General features: G+C 28.9%; 3 protein-coding genes and 1 pseudogene across 5 annotated transcripts; 1 reads left to right on the top strand and 3 right to left on the bottom strand.

Annotated features, from left to right (window-relative positions):
• Positions 1 to 1,742: 1,742 nt before the first annotated feature.
• On the bottom strand, positions 1,743 to 2,156 carry LOC140918691 (uncharacterized). The gene has a single exon (XM_073363476.1). The coding sequence runs from the start codon at positions 2,154 to 2,156 to the stop codon at positions 1,743 to 1,745; it is 414 nt and encodes a 137-aa protein (XP_073219577.1).
• Positions 2,157 to 3,744: 1,588 nt separating this feature from the next.
• Positions 3,745 to 6,175, top strand: LOC101499433 (caffeoyl-CoA O-methyltransferase 5-like). Of its 2 annotated transcripts, XM_027336712.2 has the most exons (5): positions 3,745 to 3,899; positions 4,088 to 4,167; positions 4,285 to 4,400; positions 5,277 to 5,408; positions 5,684 to 6,175. In XM_027336712.2, exons 3-5 carry the CDS (start codon positions 4,299 to 4,301, stop codon positions 5,975 to 5,977), a joined length of 528 nt encoding a protein of 175 aa, XP_027192513.1. In that variant the 5' UTR covers positions 3,745 to 3,899; positions 4,088 to 4,167; positions 4,285 to 4,298; the 3' UTR covers positions 5,978 to 6,175. The 2 variants fall into 2 exon arrangements, with proteins under 2 accessions (XP_027192513.1, XP_073220001.1); XM_073363900.1 differs by lacking the exons at positions 3,745 to 3,899; positions 4,088 to 4,167 and having other exon boundaries at positions 4,185 to 4,400.
• A 3,453-nt stretch (positions 6,176 to 9,628) lies between these two features.
• LOC101499931 (PI-PLC X domain-containing protein At5g67130-like) lies at positions 9,629 to 13,340 on the bottom strand. Of its 2 annotated transcripts, none has more exons than XM_004509074.4 (8): positions 12,961 to 13,340; positions 12,750 to 12,875; positions 12,497 to 12,634; positions 11,993 to 12,091; positions 11,600 to 11,903; positions 11,291 to 11,514; positions 11,120 to 11,206; positions 9,629 to 10,153 (listed from the first exon to the last, which is right to left on the bottom strand). In XM_004509074.4, the coding sequence occupies exons 1-8, from the start codon at positions 13,081 to 13,083 to the stop codon at positions 9,965 to 9,967; spliced, it is 1,290 nt and encodes a 429-aa protein (XP_004509131.1). In that variant the 5' UTR covers positions 13,084 to 13,340; the 3' UTR covers positions 9,629 to 9,964. The 2 variants fall into 2 exon arrangements, with proteins under 2 accessions (XP_004509131.1, XP_004509132.1); XM_004509075.4 differs by having other exon boundaries at positions 12,750 to 12,872; positions 12,961 to 13,336.
• Positions 13,341 to 17,167: 3,827 nt separating this feature from the next.
• Positions 17,168 to 19,723, bottom strand: LOC101499114 (uncharacterized; annotated as a pseudogene).
• Between the last annotated feature and the right edge of the window lie 3,019 nt (positions 19,724 to 22,742).

Here is a 22,742-nt window from a genome sequence, read left to right as displayed (position 1 = left end):
ATGTGATGGCACTGATGAACCTGGTATGTATGCTATCAAACTGTAGTATCGGATAATTTTAAAATTTTATGAAAATTCGCAGATTGAATCTACTCAATGATAAATAGTATTCATTAGATGGTTGAATCAATGAAGTTCAATGTCTACAACTTGTCCAACAAGGAAACTTTTGTAGAAATCTAAGAAGCAAGCCACAATTCATAGTTTATTCCCATGTTAATGATCGTTATTGTGGTAAACGTTTTCTCCTTTAACTTTTTTCAAACAACTTTGAGGACATTCGCTGCCCGTAAGGAGTTCAATTTTAGGAAACGAACTAAAGCTTCATCACAATTAAGGTTATAGTTAACTCTTGTAGGATTAGGACCATCTATTAAGGACATATCTATTCAATATTTAAACTCTCTCTCAAAAAATTTCAGGCTCGCTGGTGATGTTTCAGGGTTTCCACATATTATAAGAGGTTGAAGAAATGTTCAATTCTGACACAATGCCGATGGAGAGGACATCTAACCAGAAAAGAACTTAGGAACTTGAACATGGTAAGTTCCATTTGCTTTAGACCGCACGAGAAACTGTCGCACTTAAATAGGCAAATGATAAATTTGAGAAACGAGTTGAGGAACTCACATGGTGCCTCCAACTAAAAAAAAGTTTAAGGGTGAGATATACTTTTTTTGCAGTTAGATAAAACATCGAAGATGTTATTGTTCTTTTATTTTTCACAAGCACGCCTCAAATATTTTGTTTAGGAAGATGATTACTAATCTTTATGAAATTAGTTTGTAGTTTATCACAATAAATGTTAACAAACTCATTCTAGCTTTTGTGGAAAGTTTATTGAATCTTTTAGAGCAAAATAACTATTTATTATATGTTTTAATAGAATTAGTAGAATTAAATTATATTTTATTGTATGTTTCAATGGCATTAGTTAATAAAAATAAATTAGAAATTTAAATTTAATTTACTAATCTTAATAATTTAGAATTACAATTAGTAGGGAGATAAAATAAAATAAAATAAATTTAATTTAATAAATAATTAATAAGTTTTAGTGACAGACAATACCGTAAGAATAGATCAATTCTTTATTTATATTTATCTAGTTTTAAGTGACAGACAATACCGTAGGAATAGATCAATAATTTATTTATTTATATTTATATGGTTGGACATTTATTCATAATATAGACAACAATTGATGCAACTTCTCCCCATAACTTATGTGGTCGTCCCTTCTCTTTTATCATGCTTCTAGTCATGTCTAAAATGATTATATTTCTCCTTTTAACTAGGCCATTGTGTTGAGGTGTGTAGGGAGTTGTTACCTCATGTTCAATTTCATTCTTAACACAAAAATCCTTGAATTCATGTGAAGTATATTATCCTCCTCCGTGTGTCTTTAACACTTTGATAGATTCTCCACTTTATTTCTCCATTTTAACCTTGAAGTTTTTAAATGTCTCCAATGCTTCATCTTTGGTTTTAATCAAATAAATTCACATCATTCTCCTGAATTCATCAACAAAAGTTATGAAATACTTATTACCTCCGAATGATGACACTTCAAATGGTCCACATATGTCACTAAGAATCACCCCAAGAATGTTCTTTGCTATTGCTTGCACTTGTGATTGAAAGGAATTTCTTGATTGTTTACCTGCCATACATACTTCACACACCTTCTAAGAGACATCAATCATAGGAATTCCACTCACCATCTTCTTGACTCCTAGCTGCTACAAGCTTATGAAGTTGAGATGTCCAAATCTTGATTGCCAAATCCAACTTTCATCAATTGAGTTTGTTGCCTTCAAACATTGAATATTTGCGGCTTGTATGTTGATAACAAAGGTTATGTTCTTTGAGAGATGAGTCTTGAGTATCATCTTATTTTTCCCATCATACATTTCTAAGACATCATTCTTCATGATCACCTGAAACCCTTTCTGAATCAGCTGCCCAATGTTCAGCAAATTGCTCTTCATTCCTAGCACATACATCACATTTTCAATCACTATTGTCTTTCCATTTCTTCTCTTAATCACCATGTTGCCAGCTCCTTCAGCTTCTAAGGTTCTATCATCAGCAAACCTGATCTTGCTCCTTCTTGATGTATCAATATCTACCAACCATTCTTTGTGACTTGTCATGTGATTAGAACAACTAGTGTCAAGGAACCAAACATGGGATGGAGAATATTCTTAGTTTGTTGTAGCCATTAACAAAACTATGTTTGAAAATGGAGAACGTTCTGCGTTTGTGGCTGAAAATGGAGAACGTTCCCCGGTGTGGTAGCCAACAACAAGACTGTGTCTAAGTTTGACGAAGAGCATTCTTGAGCAGCACATGCTTCATCTTCTTCTTTCTTCTTTTGATTCCCTCTTTTTCCAGCCCAACATTCATCTGCAAAATGTCCAAACTTCTCACAGTTGTAACATTGCACCTTCTTCTTGTCAAAATTTCTTGATTTTCCTTTTGATTTACCACTTGAATTTCCTCCTTTAGATGAAGATTCAGACTTATCTTCAGGTTTCTTGAATTTATTCTTCTTCCATTTCTTTTTCTGGTCTCCTTTCTTGTTAGCATATACTACCAATGCCTAATTCCCAGAAATACTCCCACTCCTTTCATCCATTCTCAACTCTCTTACTTCTAGAGTTCCCTGCAACTCTTCAAGACTCAATGCGGAAATGTCTTTAGATTCCTCAATTGCACAAACAACATAATCGAACCTGGGATGCAAAGATCTCAATATCTTTTCACATAGTTTCTGTTCAGTAAGCTTCTCACCACAGCTAGCCATCTGATTTGTTATACTCCTCAATCTTGAAATCAGATCTGAAATCTTCTTTTGTTCCTCCATCTGCAACAATTCGAACTGTTTCTGTCAGGTCTGTAATTTCACTTTCTTGACCTTGGTTCCTCCAGAATAACACTTCTTCAAAATGTCCCATGCTTCTTTTGCATTTCTTGCATCAGAAATTTTATCAAAGTTAGTTGTGTCAAGGCATTGATGAAGAATAAAGGTGGCCTTGCAATCTTTCTTCTTGTTTTCTTTTAAATTCAACCTCTGTTGGGTTGACTCCCAAATCTTCTAAACTTTTCTCTATGATTTCCAGCACTTCTTGAAATCCAAACAATACTCGAACTTACATTCTCCATCTATTCCAACCTTTTCCATCAAAATGTGGCATGTGGACGAGAAAATTTCCATTATTTGCACTTGAACTCATTCTCACTATACTCGTGTTTGATCCTCACACTTCACTCGTGTTTTTTACTGGGATCGAAACCTTACTCTTGATACCAATTGTTAGTGTTTAAATTGTTTCAATGAAAGTAAAACCAAAAAAAAGGAATGGAATGATATGAATGTGTTATATTTATTGAGAAATGACTATGTTATTTATTCATAGCTTTTATTACATTGTTTATAATGAACTTCTATTTAACTAACTAACTAAACAAGCGATTAGTTAGTTGATTACATACAATCAAACTAACTTGAATTACACAAACTAAATATAGAGAAGTTTAACGTTCTCCTTTTTCTAACACTCAAAACCAAGAACGTTCTTGGTTTCCAACAGCTGTAACAACATTTTTAATATTATTATTATTTAAAAGAATAGTTGTTTAGATTAATGTAATCAAACTTAAAGGAAATAATGTCTGTGACATTGACATCATTTTCTGTATATATTTGACAGCTTTAGGGAGCTAGAATTCCTCGTCATAGAGAGAGCTTTCCATAGTCCAAAAAAACACTAATTAAGAAAGGTACACAAGAGATGGCTATCAACAACGAATGTCAAACAACAAAACCAAAACCAACAACTCTTCGGGCACAAAGATCTTGCTCATAAGACTCTCCTTCAAATGCACTTTACCAGGTCCACTCTCTAAAATTTTCTATTTATCTATTTTAATTAATAAATTTTTTTGACACATCAAACTTTGATACCTCTGTATTTCACTTTCTTTTTGTTTTACTTATATGAAATACTAGTGTTGTTCATGATCTTTACTAGTTTTGTGCTTTGTAAATAAGAAACAAAAAATAAAACTTGTGTATTTTCAGTAAATACTCGATACAAGCGTGCATCCAAGAGAGCATCGATGTCTGAAGGAGCTCCGTGAGATGACAAAAAAACACCCTCGGTAAGATTACAGTTGTTTGTCTTCTTATGAAACAAAAAATAACTTAGAAAAATATATACACACACACACAAGGCCTACCTAATTTCATGTGGATTATGGCTACCCCTGCTGATGAAGGACAACTTCTAAGCATGCTGATTAAGCTCATAAATGCGAAGAACACGTTGGAAATTGGTGTGTTCACTGGTTACTCTCTACTCTCCACCGCTCTTGCTCTTCCCTCTGATGGAAAGGTAAGGCTCCAACTTCTATAATCATAATCATGGAATACAATTGAAGTTTTAAATTGCACTGAATTTTGTATCACAGTAATTACAATTTTTATTTATGAAATAGGCTAACAAGTATCTTAAAAAATATATTTTAAAAAATAAAAAATAATAATTTTATTTAGATAAAAAAAATTTAAATTTTTAAAACTTTAAAATTTTAAATACATAATTTTTAATTCTTTTTTAATGAAAAAATTATATTTTAAATTAGTAGAAGTGCGTCAAAAATAAATAAAAAAACAAAAAAGAACTCATGTTAATTAAAGATATCAGTTGATTTAATTTAATTGAACTCATGTTAATTAAAGATATCAGTTGATTTAATTTAATTTTGTAAGAATTTAGATACATTGTACATAAAGGAAGTTTATACATGCGTAATTTTTTAAAACTGATTACATATATCAATTAAACTCTTATGATAAATAATAAGAAAAATAATTGTGTATTTGTGTTTCTCAAACTTCTTATAAGAACTTTTTTCATAAAAATAATAAAGTTATTGAAATCTTAAATTTTATGTTAATAGAAGTACAATTTACAAATTAATTATTAAAAATATATTGATATTAGTTAAGAAATATTATTTTTTAAATTTTAGTTTAACCGACAAAATACTGATATTATTAAGTTAAACATTATGTCACAGATTCAAACTTAAGATATTACAATTATATGCAAGTGTATGAGTTTGTAGTATTAATTATATCATCTTAGACAAACAAACAGAAAACACCTTTTGAACTGTCTTTTTTTTTTATCTATGGAATATAGTTGAAATTAAACTCCTAAAAGTCATAAATTAATTCATAACTCTTGGTTGATTAATTTCGTCAGATATTGGCTTTGGACGTGAGCAGTGAATATTATGAGCTGGGATTGCCAATAATTGAAAAAGCTGAAGTAGCTCACAAGATCGACTTTAGAGAAGGACATGCTCTCCCTCTTCTTGACCAACTTCTTCAAGATGTGAGTACATCATTTCTCACCAACTTTACTTCAATTATTTTTATTAAGTCCTACTTGATTTCATCATGCACGTTTTACAAGTTTCTAATTAAAAAAACCTTTACTTTTGTCATAACACTTATGAGTTTAAATTTAGTCAATAAAATTTAACTTTTTTATTAAATTTAATCTAACTTTCCCTTATAAAAATGATGGGATAAAATATATTATATTAAAGATTTGCCTAGCAAAAGTGAGATAATGATTAATTGAATCGATGTCCATTGATTTTGCAGGAAAATAATAAGGGAGTATTTGATTTTGTTTTTGTGGATGCTGACAAAGATAATTACTTAAATTATCACAAGAGAGTAATTGATCTTGTGAAAGATGAGGGATTGATCGGATACGATAACACTTTATGGTGTGGATCAGAGGCTGCACCACCTGATGCACCTCTAATAGATTACGTGAAGCGTTATCGTCTTCATGTGATTGCGCTCAACAAATATCTAGCTCAAGATTCAAGGATTGAGATATGTCAGCTTCCAGTAGGAGATGGAATTACCCTGTGCCGCTGCATCACCTGATCCGTCCTCCGTGATGATTTGTGCTCTTGGATTATGGAGAATTTCAATTTGAGCTATTGATATCTTTAATTTTTAACAAGTTTATTGGTTAAGAGTCGTCTCCCCTCCCCCTCTTAACCTAAAAAAAATTATAAGCACTTCTTTATTATATATGATAGTAAAAATAAGTGATTTATAGTCATTTTTGACTAAAAATTACCTCTTTAAATTGTATTTTAATCTTTTTTTTAAGTAAATGGATTTTATATAAATTTGCTTTTGTTTTTTGTGTGGTTGGTAATGTTAGCATTTAAGCACAATATCTTGTATTCGTTGTTTTAATGTGATGTTTGATTTTTCTTTTGTTTATTGTTAACGTTACATTATCCAAACTAGTGTTCCACCTACTACGCACTTATTCTTTTCTCTTCGGATCATCTTTGGTTGGGATGTAGTATTGTTGGTATCTCAGGAGAAAGATTGTGCTCTTTGAGAAATCAATTAATCAATTTTATTTAACGATTTAAAATAAAATTTAAAATTTTATAAATTTAAAATTTATATCTCTTTTTTAAATTTATTAAAATTATATTTTTTATTAGAAGATTTAAATTTTAAAATTAAAACAGAGTTTTTAAAATAATTAAAACGGTAATGTACAAAAATACTTCCAACTATGTTTTTAATTTAAAATTCTAATATTAAATTTCATACATGTTAAGAAAAATTGATTGTTTAATTAATGTATATAGATTGTGTATAATTATTTTAAATTACTCTTTGTGTATAAATGTATTTAATATTTATCTTTTGTCTTTTAAAACAAAATGATAGTATTGATGAGAGTTATATTTAAAAAAAAAGAGTAATAAATATATCTAATAGTTTATAAGAAGACTTATATTTAGAGCTAATTTTTTTTTCAAAAAATTACTTTCAATTAGAGACAGATGTAGTAATTACAGGCAAATTTATTAAAACAATTATTTATTCACTTAATTTTATTAATTACCCCTCATATCATATAATGGTATAGAGAAAATAAATATTAAATGAAGGACAATTTTAATGTATTATCTTTAAATAGATAAAAGGGATAATTTTATTTAAAATTTGTTACAATTTAAATGTGACAAATTTTACTTATATTTTATTACAGAAAAAGAAGACCTTTGTCATTTTGTTGTAAGAATTCTTCACAATTTTATTACAGAAAAAGAAGACCCTTGCCTGTTTCAACAGATCGGCAAAAGTATATCGAAGGAAGTTTGCTCTGCTATGACAAATTGCACTTAGTAATCTATAACTACGGTGAGACACCATCAATAATTGTGGATTTATGAAATATTTAATGTCAAAACACTTACATTAGAGTACTCCAATTCTTCTAAACTATTTATTTAGATTATAAATAAATTTATAGTTATTAAAAAATTAGTAATTTTTTTTTCAATTTTTATTTTATTTTAAGTAACAGTTTAATATATCTTAAAATATTAACAAAATTATCATTTTTTATAAAAATTCATCAAAATTAATCTATAAAACTAATTATTATATTCAATATAATACACATTTCATTAAATTTATAATTCAAATATTGAAATAAAATTATATTTTTATTCTTTATTTGATGAGACACGATCCATAATTATAATTATGAATTTATAATAAATTTAATGTTAAAACACTTACATGAGAGTATTCCAATGAAATTCCCACACATCTTCCTTTAAACTACTTGGTTATTTATAATTAATTTTTAGTATAACTACTCCCGTATCTTTTAATTTTATTTTAGCTTTTTATCTTCTTTTTTTAATTTAGTTTTTTTATTTAATTTTAAGTAATAATTTGATGTTTTATGTATTAAAATATCAACAATATTATCCTTATTTTACAAAAGTTCAAAAAATTAATCAAAATTTTCAAATAAAACCCATAAAATTAATTATCATATTCGATATAATGCACATTTCATCAAATTCATAATTCAAATCTTCAAATAAACTCATATTTTCATTCTTTATTTGATGAATTTGATATTGTTGGATATGAAAATATGAGTTTATTTGAATATTTGAATTATGCATTTGATGAATATATGAATTTTCTTGAATTTAATATGAATTTTATGAGTTTTGTTTGAAGATTTTGATGAATATTTGTAAGTTTGTGTAAAAAAAGATAATATTGATAATAATTTAAGATATAAAACATTAAATTATTACTTAAAATTAAATAAAAGACTAAATCAAGAAGAAAAAAAAATAAAACACTGAAATATTACATAAAATTAAGTTAAGGGACAGTTGGAATAATTATAATTAATTATGAAATTAAATATTTTTTTATTCAAATAAAAATATGTTAAAAATATTAATAAAAAGTAAATAAAATAATTAATTTTTGTTTATATAAATAACTAAAATTTGAGGTGAAGTTTTTGTTTGTAATAATGAACATGGGAATATATGGTTGTTCCACCTTGTTCATATTGGCGGGGTTCGATCCATCTTGAACGCACATAATCAAAGCAACCACTCCCCACATAAAAAAGTAATTTAAACACCTTCACATAATCCTTTACACAAGAAAACACTAAACCTTTTTTTAGCTAAATTGGACAACCTCTATTCAGTTCACACCGACCATTATGTGTAGTCTAGAAACAACAAATTAGGGTAATGAAGCATACAAGAATCTCTTGATGTCCACCCTTATGCCTTATTTGGCTTAATAGTAACCTAAAGATTGTGTCACCTCAGCTACCATTCACACGTGTGGCATCAAGACAGCCACACCCTCTCTTCCTAGATTCAAGCCACACCACTATGATGCAACAAAAATGGCTAGAAGCATACAAGAACAAAATAGTAATTCAACCAACAATAATGACCGACCGTCGAAAACAAATTTTAATATAAAAATAATTTATTAAATTGATATAATTAATTTTATATAATATTTATTAAGATACTATTAATTTTCAATAATAAGTCAAATATATAGATCACCTCTTTTGATATGTAAATGTCTAAGTTCTTTAAATGATTTTGACATCACATCTCAACCCCAAACCTTAAGGCATTAGGTTTATGGGTCGTTCCTCTTATATATCTAATATTTTATCCATTCCTAATCAATGTGGGTCTAACCACTCATAATTGAATTCCAACAACGTCAATCACATTTCAATCATTCTTATAAACATTTTATAACTTGCTTAACTTCATAAGGAAAAACAAGTTATCCCCCCTCCAAAACCTCCTCCCAAACAAACCCTTAATTACCAACAAAATAAGAGGATCAAATGTATACGCAATGGATGTTTGTTATTGAAATTAAGTCAATCAAAGACCAAAACTACTTAGTGTATGTTTGATATCGCGTTAGAATTGTCTTAATCACGTAATTTTCCAAAAGCTACAAGTAAAAGAATATTTTAGAATGGCAATATTGTCAAAAGAATAAACGGAAAAGGCTTTGAAGCAAGTGTCACAGAAATAGTACAATCTCTAACAAGAGGTGCATTTTCTTAAAAGGAAAAACAGTAATACTTCGTCTACACAATGAATATAATCATCGTTACAAGAATCTTTGAAGATTCTACTGTTGGATAACTTAGAATTCATTTACTAGTGCTAAAGCTATATTGCAACCAAAAAAATATAATAGATAAATACTCTTTCTATTAGAATTTTTTTTAATGTCAAATGTTAAATATCTAGAATATGATTTCTACATAGAAGAATATAACATACCTGAACTGCTTATAGCTCCAGATAAAGAAATTCTTGAATATTGATCTCTCTTGATTTCAATCTACCACAAATGTCTTTAAATATCCTTGAATATAGCCTAAGGCATAAACTTATCTAATTTCCTAACCTACCAACATTTCCATGAATTTCGCAGCTCGAGGTAATGCGGTAGTTTACATGCAAAGACGGTAGAGCTTTTCATGAAAAGACTAGCTTGCATAAGGTATATGATAATGTTTAGTGATCATAGTCTCAACAAGACTGCAACAAGCATGAACTGAAACAAGAACACGAGCACGGAATTTGAATAATGGACAGGCGAAGCAGATTTAGAGAACTGAACCGATCCGGTAAAGCTTCCACCAGCGTTGCTGCTCACTGGACTTGTACTAGGTACTGAAATATTCTTGCAAGACCCGAAAGGTGCACCTGCCTGCAAAATTTCGGCAATATTGTAATCATCTTTGCTATGAACTTTTTTCATTGAAATATACAGGTAGACGCTGCGCTAATATAAAAGTTCATCGGCTTAAAGGATCTTACCACATCGTATAGTACAACATGATAACATACCAAGAGATTTGTGCTGCAAATTATGATGGTAGGATCCTAAAAATATTTTGTCCAAATATGTGCTACATTATTTCATATAATTCTCATACACTGGTACATGTGCAGCTAAGAAGGAATAGTAGAAAAAAATAAGTCGACAGATAATATGTGGATGCCATTACAAGTGTCAATCTTTTTAATTTTATAAATCAATAACTTTCTTAGTGTTTAACAAAGACTTGTGTTAGATAAGGATACTTTGAAAAATTCCGGGTAAGAAAGTGAACATGGTTAACTACCTCCAATTTCTTGGTTTTTAACAGTAGATATAAAAGACACCAAGAGCAAGAACTAAAATGAAATTTTGAGATACAATCAAATTCAAACATGATTCGTGTTGGGTTGGTTGGGTGGTAAATAAATTCTGACTAAGGATTGTTTCAGCCAGGATTCGAAGTCGGATTCTCCGGAACAATTTGTCCTTAACTGAAGCTCATTAACCACTGGAGTCCAACTATGTAGTTGACTGACCAATTATCTAATCCTATGTTCAGAAGGATTATCTATATTACCCTGACCTGATGTCCAAGTATCCAACAAATACTTAGTCAAGCTTCAAAAAATATCCTCTCAATATTGTGCTCGTGTGGACAAATATTTAGAATAAATTACTATTGATATTTGTAAATTAGATAAAAAATCTGGGAAGTTTCTACGGGGAGTAAAACTATAATCAAATTGGTTTCCAGTTATTAGTTCGGGAATAAAAGACAGACAGAAAAAAGGAATTAACAGAATACCGAAGGCTCGGAAACTAATGGCGTAAAGGCATGAAATGTAGACAAACCTGGCAAGCAGCAACTGTACTACATCCACACAATGTATGGCCATTCATTCTATCCACAATATCAAAAACACCACCTCCATCACTCCTCTGCAAGAAATTTCAATCAGAATGCTGAAGTGTTTTCAAGGTGTAATTATGTTTCGACTAACAACACTAAATAATAAGGAATACCATGTAGAAGTTAACAGCTATGAAGTTAGGCACCACATTCCCTGCATCTTTATAACATGTATTCACCATCTCAGCAAGTGGAGCAGAATGCTCTTTGCACGAATCAGCTTGAACCGGATATGTAGGAAAGTAATTCATCAAGAAAAGTGATGCACTTTTCGAGTTTAATGCCTTTGATTCTTTCCTATGTGGACAAGAACCCTTTTGAACTCCGGGATCTCCAGCTGAAAGCAAGTGAATTATGAGGTTTTCAATACAAATCATGTATATGTATAAGAGATATATGCGTTGAAATGATATTGTGCTTACACTCATTTTCAACCATGTGCTTCCATTGATAAGCTATTCCTTCTTCGGCTTCCTTCGAAGCATCGGAAGTGAAAACAACAAGTCGGCGATTCGCTTGAACCATCTCAGTGACAGTGGGCCAATCATCACCCTTTTTTGGCATCTTCGATACAGGAAACCAATACTTATCCAGTCCAGCACTTGTGAACAGATTAGTCAAACCCTTTGGGGTATGCACATAGTCTTCAATTATGATTGTAACAATCTCTGTTGGATTTTGCGTCAAGAATGTTTCCACTTCTTTCAAAGTATTGATTGCAGGTTGCTGAAAGCAATAACATTTCAATGTAACCATGGAAAAGCAATCTAAAATTGTAAAAATCAGTATAACGAAGAGGGTTAGAATTAGATTACAAATGCAGTGAAGTTGAAGCATTGCCCTCGAAACGAATGACAGAGCCAAATATCATTTTGAAAGTCGTACATATCCAACATTAGTCCTCGCACTCCATTCTAAATCATCAAAAACAAACACACAGCAATAAATCATTAAATGCCCAAAAACACCAAAATAAACATTGTCAAGCTGATTAGAATCCAACTTAGGATCTGTTTTGATTGACTTATTTGAATGTATCTATTGACATAAACACTTCTGAGACTGTTTAGAAGAGCTTATAAAAACAACTTATGACTTCATAAGTTGCTTTCAGCTTATTTCTATAAGCTCTTCAGAATAGTTTATATGAAAATAATTTGACTTTATTTCATTTTTAGTTACAGAAATAGCTTATACATAAGCATTATATATGATAAACGCTTATACTTAAAACCCTTAATTAAGCTGTTTATCCAAGCAGAGTCTTTATCTAAAAAAAGCATGCAATTGCAAGCACAATACTGACTAATTACACATACCCTCAACTGATTAGTTACACTATCTTCTTGATTGTAAAATGTCAGTCTCTGAACACCAGGCAAAGGCGGAGAATCGACAATGCTGAAGGAATTGTGAGTCACAATCCACGAATACTTATTAAAGGGCAATCCATTCACCTGCAGAATGACCCAAAAGGGAAAGTACCATCAAATATAAAAAAGCTTCTATTTTTAGAAAACCCATTTGTCTAATTTAGCTACAAAAGTGAAGTAAATTTCCTAAAGAGCTTACAGTGGAAGTGGGAAGTAAAGGTTGTCCTCTGGTGCAAATGGGTTGGTTCAACCCCAAAGCAGGACAATTACCGCAAAAGAGACCCGACCCACAATCCGTAGGGGAAGAACATGGTTCAAGAACCTGCTAAATTCAGTGTTAAGTAACAAAGATCAAAGAATGAAAGTGAATTTTAACGGATCTCTTGCGTAGAAAGGAAAAAAGAGTGAACCTGGCAGTTGCCGTTAGAGCAGGCGGTGGAAATGGTGAAGAAGATGGAAGAGATGAGTGGTAAAAGGAAGCACACGGTGGTTGTTGGTGCTATGCATTTTGAACGGTAATGATGTGAACACATTTTGCAGAAGAACACTATGATGGAACCTAAGCTACAAGGTGAAACTTAGAAACTTGAAAATAAAAACAAATATAGATAATAAATAATTCATCTGTGTAGTGATAGAAAATTTGGGTTTAAAAATGGCAACAGATGCTTTACAAGTGAACTTGTAAATAGTGTATAAATAACGACTGCTGTAATTTCTATGGTTGCGTTCTTAGCATGATCGATCAATCAAAATCAAATTCTACACTTTTTTAATAAAATATTAATTTAGCCCTTCAAATCGTAAGGATTTTTCGTTTATGAAATTTGAGAAATGAAAAAACATAATTTAAATCGAGTAAATTGAAGTGTTAGTTGAAACTTTAGATGAATGTTACGTCAATGCTGTTTGAGTTCAATAATTGTTTTTATTTACTATTTTAATAAACTTTTAAAAATGTACTAACTTTTTTTTTCTTTCTTGCTCTCCTTCTTGTTCTCTCTCTTTGACGAGTTTATGAAAATAAGTTAAAAATAATTTATGAATATGTCATTAGTAAGTGGATTCGTTTTTTCATGATTTAGAATGAAGTGCAAAGATTAATATAAGACTTTTAAACTGGGAGAGATGGAAAAATAAGGGATAGTATAGAAATTATTTTAGTCAAATTATGTTATTAGTTTTTTTTTTCTTTCTATTTTAGATAGATAAGTTTGATTAATTTTCAACGACTCTATTAATTAAAAAGATTATTAGATCAAACTAATTCTTATATAAATACTTAAATAACTTTTTTCTTTATTTCCTAAGCCTAATATTTCATCTTCTTTTAAAAAATTCTTCTTCTTCTTATCATTGAAACCTCAATTCACCGAAATTGTGATCCAACAAGCCCATATTATATCCACTCAAATGAAAACCCTTTCCTAATTCTGGTATATTCGGTTCTTGATGACACCAATTATCATGATTGGCCTCGTGCCATGACAATTTCCATGAATCTTCACTCAACAAAACTAAACTAAACCCTAAACCAAATGTTGGAATTGATGGAAGAATGATTGCAGAACATTCTGGTTATTTAGAGAAGTTCAGCAGAACATTGTGTTTATCCTTTTTAGAAGTCAAAGTCAAGAAAAATTAGTTTGGAAAATCCAAAATGTAAATTAAGAATGTCTAAATTGCGCATAAGGTCTCTATAGTGACACAACAATATGAATTATCGTTCAATTAAGATCAAACGATCTAAATAAAGTTTGATATTTTAAATTAAAAGATGAAAATTCAAATTTAGATTTTTTAAGATATCAAATTAAAATTGTCCGATCAATGATTTTATGTGGTGTGATTGCATTTGGAGGTGGAAATAGCTCAGCTCAGGTCAGACTTTAAAAGGTCTAAGTCTGTCATACAATTAAATTTTTAGGCATGAGTTTGTCCAACAGCCTATCATAATTTTTTTTTTCGGTCAAATCTAAAAGTCTATTTAAAAACTTATTTCACATCAAAATATTTAAATAATATATTTTATATTTTTTAAATAAACTAAATTAAACCTTTACATATAAGGAAAATTAATAAAATAATAAATATAAAGAAAACTAATAAAATTATAATTGATAAGTCTGCAACAACCTTTTAAAAAAAACAAAATGAACCAGTAATTAACCAATTTAAAATAACAAATATTAATATTAATATTAATAAATAATAATAAAAAATAAGTTAATAAATAATATATATATATATAGGTAGGTCTATCAGACTAAATAAAATCTTTTCTAAGTATGATGTATTTAAATTAATAGGTTTTAAAAAAAAAAAATGAATTTAACATTTTTATTAAACTGTTACGACAGACCATACCATACATAGGTGAGGTCATAGGCTCACGGTATAGTCTATTCTAACCTCTAAATGCATTTAATCAAATTTTGAATAATTTATTTATATTTCCGGTCTAAATTAGATTCCATAGGTACATGCGGAGAAGATTTTGGTATGCATTGTATGTGGTTGTATGTATCAACCAGCCTGTATACTCTTAAAGTTGAATTTAATTTATTACTATTTACTATTGTTTCTATTTTTTATTGTCGGACATGGAAAGAGTACGTGAACAGTCTTTTAAAAACGGGTCCATTGATCGATTTAGTAAGGGTATCGAATGATTATTATGACATAGGGTAGTTTTTATTTGATGAGGTTTTAATCGTAAATCAGTTAGCTTTTATTATTTCCTAATTAATCAGTTATAACTACGATTTTGTTTAAGTTAGTGAAGTTGGTTGTTGAATATTTAGTTGTGATTCCAAGTAACTTGGTGATCATATATAATCACTATTTGGTGGATGGCACATTCAATTGTTGGATGTTCTTTACATTCCAAATCTCAATGTCAATCTTCTATTTGTAAGTGCTCTCAATACTCATTCCAGGCTTGGACATCTTTCTCATTCTGTTTTTAAAGTTGTTGCTAAAACAATTGACTTGTCCATACGTTCTAGTTTTACTTATGTTACTTGGGGACCTTTTTAATAGATTGCCTTTTTAATCCCATAACAGTTATGCTGACAGCATATTTTAATTGATTCACTGTGATATTTGGGGACCTTTGCAAAATCTACTTATGACAACAAGACTTATTTCTTAATCATTGTAGATGATCATTGTTATACATGTTATCTTCTAAGTCTTATGATTCTAAGAAAATTAAACATTTTTTGGCTTATGTCCAAACTCAATTCAACGCTGTGTTAAAATGCATTTGTACTAACATTGCCAAATAATTAGTCTAGAATTCCTATCAGATTTTGAGGTGATTGTGTAAGCACTCTTGCACACATAATCAATTGACTATTCTCTTAATTTAAATAAAAAAGTCTCCCTTTGAGTTATTGTACTCTAAACCACCAACATATGAACAACTTAAGGTTTTTGGCTGGTCGGCTTATGTTGCTACCATTCATCAATTTAGAACAAAATTTACCACAAGAGTTTATCCATGTGTGTTTGTTGGCTATCCTTCTGGTTCAACGATTATAAATTGTATAATCTATCAACCAGAAAATTCATAGTCTCAAGGGATGTAATTTTCCATGATACTTTGTTCTCTTTTCATACATAACCTACCCTATATTGGCATTGGTAATTCTTTTTTTCGGATTTGGAGTAGGGTAATAATAACTACTAGAGACAAACATCTCCTAGTGTCACTATGTGTGTGTGAAAGTTATGATGCTCAAATCTTAAACAGTGGTGAATCCCTTCAACTTTTTAGTCAAAACGCTTTTAGAAGAGGAAAACCTGAAGAAACTTTCGTAGATTTGTCAAAACGGGTGGTTCAATGTGTTGGAGGTATTCCCTTGGCACTCAAAGTGTTGGGTTCATTCCTTTGTGGAAGAAGGGAATCTATATGGAAAGACGCTTTGAAAATGTTGTAGCAGGATCTACAAAATGATATTTACAAGACACTGAGAATAAGTTATGATGGATTACGAGATATAGAAAAGACGATATTTCTAGATATTGCATGTTTTTTCAAGGGGAGCTCCAACGATCATGTAACACAAATATTGAAAATTTGTGGTCTTAATCCATTGATTGGTATTTACATTCTTGTTGAAAAATCATTAATAACTTATGATGGGTGGCATTTGGTGATGCATGATTTGCTTCATGAAATGGGTAGAAATATTGTTCTCCATGAATTTCTTAATGATGCTGGCAAACGGAGTAGGTTATGGTCTCTCAAGGACATTGATCAAGTATTGAGAAACAATAAGATAAGTTTTTTAATGAATTTGTACTAAATTTACACTCATTATTACTTATGTTGTTTTCATATTCATATTTTTAAAGGGAACTAAATCCATTCAACTTGTAGTTCTAAATCCGTGTGAACCATTTGAAGCAAACCCTGAAGCTTTTGCAAAGATGGGTAATCTTCGATTGCTCATGAAATTAACTAAATTGCAACTTCCACTTGGTCTCAAATGTCTTCCCAGTGGGTTAAAAGTTCTCGTGTGGAAGGAGTATTGTCTCGAGTCATTGCCAGTTGGAGACCAATTGGATGAACTTGTTGACCTTGATATGTGTCATAGCAAAATAAAGCAGTTTTGGAGAGGAACAAAGGTAATATTCTTCCATTTAATCTTTAGATCTTATTTAATTTTAAGAGATCACATGCACATTTGTGTGTATATACATATATGTATACATAGAACTTGGGTTTTACACCCTTCACGCTACAAATCTGTAATAGACTCTAATATCGTATTAAAATTTGAGTTTAAGACCTAACTCAATCCCAAAAGTTAACCCAAAATGTGTATTGCTTATAAGTGTGTGTTTGTTTTCACAATGACACACCCGTTATTGCGCGTTCCAGCAGAAGCTTCACATAGTAGTTTTAACCCTATCGCATGTTCAACATCTTATGTAACTATGTTTTCAAGTTTGAATAATTGAAGCTTCTTGAATTTCTTGATTTGTTAGTAGCCTAGTAGAATGAACATACTCAGAAACAGAATGAATGTTAATGGACTCCAAGCTAATAGGAATTACAGAAAACTCGGCTCCAATTGCCTTAATAGTTCTCTCTATGAATTCTGATCTTGGTATATGCTCCTTCATTCGACAAACAAAATCCATGTGATCTCTTGTCTGCATATAGCAATCAAATGTGAGAATCGATCGATAAACAAGTGAAGCAAATAATCTCAACACTAATTGAGTTTGATGATATCTGGAGATAATAATTTACTTCCAAATTGTACACAAATGCACAAGAATCTAGGAATCATAAAGTATATTAACAAATTAATAACTCCAATGTAAAGAAACGAAATATCAAAATATAAACTTACCGATCGATACTTGGGAGCCTTTGCAGGTAACTTGAGATAAGACATGTTCTTGCCCCCATAACCCCATAGAAAAGATGTGTGGTGTATCCACCGGTGCTTGGTTATAGATTGAGCATTTCCACCAAACTTTCGATCACCAAACACCTAATCTTTGAGCACAAAGGATAAAAAAGAATTGGACAGAAATTCATCACAACATTCATCAAACATAATGAATTTTAAACAAAGATGTGAAGTGAAATGAACCAACGGAAGTGCCAAAATAAACTATACAGTATACAAAAGTAGACAGAAATGTAGAATTCCATTTTTTTTATATGCTTTTTTTATAAAGGAAGAGATTTATCACCATTGAATTAAGAACAACTCTGCACTAAAAAAATTGTGTTCATATAAAACAAAAAATGAATGGTCCTAGAAATATTGTAAAAAGAAGATGAAACAAGACTCAATCAATGTACCATTTTCACGAAGATGGAAATCGGCAAGCCCTTCAAAAACTTTACTGTACAATAGGCCACTCCACAACATAATGGGACGGGGAAAGGGTTGAACATTTGGAACAGCATCTTTATTGCATATCAGTGTAACGAATATAGTGTCATTGTCAACAACAACAGTTCCTCCCCCAGTAAACCTTGTGATGACGGGTATATGATCTCGCAACACAGGCTTGACTTCAACAAGTTCTGAAAGTTTCCTATGTAAAATATTCCACATTGAGAGGGAAGGAACGAAAGAGGCATTACTTACATTTAAAGAAAATAAACAAGTGGCCTCTAGAATGTAACATTCATTTCCTAGATACAATTATTTTTCATACTTGGGATTCCCAGAAGCCAGAAGTGATTTCAGGAAAATGGCCAAGATAATTAGGAATTTAAGTTCAATGAATCAAGCTTATTAATAAAAAAATAAAAAATGTTTCTAAGAACTTAACTCTTATATGGATTCATAGCAAGTCAACCACTAAAAGAAAACACTATTACACAAACTCAGTTGTCATTAGTAATTTATACATCCATTTTTTAGTTAAACAAACACGTACAAAAAAAAGATTAGACTATAGGACAGAAATCAACATTTCATTCTTATCAGTTTTCACATGTTCTTAGACTCCATGTCAATGTTATCATTTTTGTTCAAATTTCACTACACCGCAACAACGCTACAGCACCACTATAGCCATAATTACCACTATAGCCATGATTCTAAACTGCGTCCACAATACAAAGGTTTTCAACGCCTGCAATGGCATCACAACTGCAATTGCAGCCTCATTTGCCACAATATCAAGAATCACAACTAAAACAATATAGAATAATGCTATAGTGGCTATTTGATACTATTTTGTACTAAAACAGTGTATCCCGGACCAATATTAAGTTGTTCAAAATTCAGCCACAACGCTGTAGCACTACTATTTCATGGAATCATATCAAACAAATTGAAAGAAAAACTAGTCTGTGATGCTTAACAGACTAACATATTTTCAAATAAATAAAGAAAGTACCCAGACAAACCCATTACAATAGCGGGGGAATTGGTTCCATCGTTAATAAAACACCAATTATCTGAACTTGTTCGAAGTAACGGTTCTTCTAAACGTAATTGCTCCAAAATTGGCATTCCTCTTAACCTAACAAGTTTCATCAATGGATTCATGCGATTCTTATGGTTATAGGTGGATATCGGGGCCGCAAGTTGTGTTAACGGAGAAGGAAGGAAAACTTGGATTATAGCGCCGCCGACAATGTGTTTTCGGACAGTTAATTCAGTCTGCGACTGAATTTTTTTTAGTGAACAGCTCAATTTGTTAAAAATAATAATTTTTTTATTAAATATAATGTTTAGGTGTATATTCCATTTTTTTGAAAGAAAAAAAATATATATCATTCGTTTAAACTATTTTAATTGCAATTCTATTTTATTTTATCAATAAAATAACTGATTTTTGTCAAATAATTATATAAAAACTAATAACAATAATGTCAAAATAAATACTATAAATTTTTTGATTCATTACTAATAAATGTTTTAATTATCGATTATTTGTATTAATAAATTATAATTTTTTTATGTAAAAATATAAAAATTTTATTCTTGGTTTTTTATCAAAAAAATGAATGTTCTTCGACTTTACTTTTCTATTATATATTTCATTTTTACTATAATTTAGTGATTTAATTCAAATAATTTTTATTAATATTGAATAGAATTTGAATTTAAATAATTTTTTATTAAATTTTATTTATATTTTGATTGAATTATAAATTATTGATAACATTTTCTTGAAAATCATATAGTTAAATTAAAAAAAAAATGTATCACTTTCAATATGAATTGACAGATACATATTTGAGAATATAATTGTGCAGAACGTAATTGAAACTAATTTATATATATAGTATTAAAAATCCATAGTTAAGATTATCCTACAAATAAAATTTATAAATTATATTTAATGTTAAAATTCTTATTAGTATTTTAATAAATATTAATATATATATATATATATATAATTATCTACCGTAAAATTAGATTAGTCAGACTCTTCTTTTGTATTATCAAATCTAAATTTATTTTCAAAATATTGTTTGAAAAATATAAAAATGATTTTGTCATTTGAAATTTACTTTCAAAATATTGTTTGAAAGATATAAAAATGATTTTTTTCATTTGGTATTCATTTCATTCTAATCATGTCAAATAAATGACAAATTTAAATTTCAATCTTTTGAATATGAGACTTCTATACGATAATTTTCACAAACAACTTTTATGTACGGTTGAGTAAAAGTAAAACATATGCAGAAATGGCAGTATTTAAAAAAAAAAATAACAACATAAAACATCTCCATAAAAACACAACATATAATTTTTTTAATCTAAATATTAACATTATTCTTTTATCTCTAAATGGTAAATAGTTTTCTCCCAAAAACACACTAATAATACTCATATAAAACTGAATATATCTTATTTGTCTTTTGAGAAATCAATATATTTTCAAGTCGTAGATGAGATAAAATATGTTTGTAAAAAAAACACTTTAACTAACAACAATCAAATTTTTTAGAAAAATGAATAAATAAGTATAATAATAGTTATTTCTGCAACAAAAAAAAATCAACTATATCTACTTCTTTGAAAATGATTGGGTTGCAAGACGGTAATGGTAGAGATTGTTTGAAGAAGTTGAATAATATAACTCATGACACTAGTTATACATAATATTAGATCCTAAATATCAATATCAATAATAATAATAATAATAATAATAATAATAATAATAATAATAATAGTAAAATGTGTGTTAAAGCAAATTAGAAGTTGAATAATAATAATAATTAGGTGATGTTTATGTGAGAGTCTATTTAAAATTCATAGTGAAGATCATCCTACAAACAAAATTCATAAATTATATTTAGTGTTAAAAATCTTAGAAGTATTTTAGTAAATATTAATATATATAATATCTACTGCAAAATCAGATCAGTTATGTTTTTTTTTTTGTCAAATCTAAATTTATTTTTAAAATATTGTTAGAAAAGTATAAAAATAATTTTGACATTTGGTATTCATTTCATTCTAATCATGTCAAAGAAATGACAAATCTAAATTTTAATATTTTGAGAATGAGACTTCTATACAACATGACTTGAGAATTTTCATAAACAACTCATGTATGGTTGGGTGGAAGTAAAGCAGATGTAGAAACTTCACATTGGTAATACTAGTACTTTAACAAAATTTAACAACATAAAACATTTCTGTAAAAAAACAACAAGTAATTTTTTTAATATAAATATTAAACATTATTCTTTTAAGTATAAATGGTAAATAGTTTTCTCCCGATGAGCCAATATATTTTCATGTTGTAGATGAGATAAAATATGTCTGCAAAAAAAAAAAAAATACTCAAACTAACCACAATCAAAGTTTTGAGAAGAATGAGCAAATAGGTATAATAATGGTAGAGATGGTTTCAAAAAGTAGAATAATATACATTGATTGTACTTTATTTTGTAACTCTTAACACATTAATAGTTATACATAATATTCATTTTACTTTAATTTGTAACTCATGACACATTAATAGTCATACATAATATTAGATGATTAACATTAATGATATTAATATTAATAATAATATTAATAATAATAATAATAATAATAATAATAATAATAATAATAATAATAATAATAATAATAATAAAGTGTGTGTTAAAGAAAATTGAAAGTTGAATAATAAGGAGAATTGAAGAGGAAAAACTTTTAGATGAGATTTTTTGTTGAGATGACAATATTTGAATGAAATAACACAATATTAGATGATGTTTACGTGGAAGTCTATTTTAATATATATAATAGACAATAGATATTAGATGCTAAATAATAATAATAATAATAATAATAATAATAATAATAATAATAAAATAATAATAATAATAATAATAATAATAATAATAATAATAATAATAATAATAATAATAATATGTACAATCTTCTTTGTGTTTTGAGTAGCCAATATATTTTCATGTCGTAGATGAGATAAAATATGTCTGAAAAAAAAAAATACTCTAACTAACAACTATCAAAGTTTTGAGAAAAATGAGCAAATAAGTATAATAATGGTATAGATGGTTTGAAGAAGTAGAATAATAACGTAAAAAAAAATTTATATATTGAGTGTACTTTATTTTGTAACTCTTAACACATTAATAGTTATACATAATATTGATTTTACTTTAATTTGCAACTCATGACACATTAATAGTCATACATAATATTAGATGATTAATATTAATGATTTTAATAAT

This window comes from Cicer arietinum, chromosome 7, assembly GCF_000331145.2.
Source record: "Cicer arietinum cultivar CDC Frontier isolate Library 1 chromosome 7, Cicar.CDCFrontier_v2.0, whole genome shotgun sequence".
Lineage (NCBI taxonomy): Eukaryota > Viridiplantae > Streptophyta > Magnoliopsida > Fabales > Fabaceae > Cicer > Cicer arietinum.
Note: the sequence above shows the minus strand (reverse complement) of the source record. Positions and strands in the feature narration are given on the sequence as shown.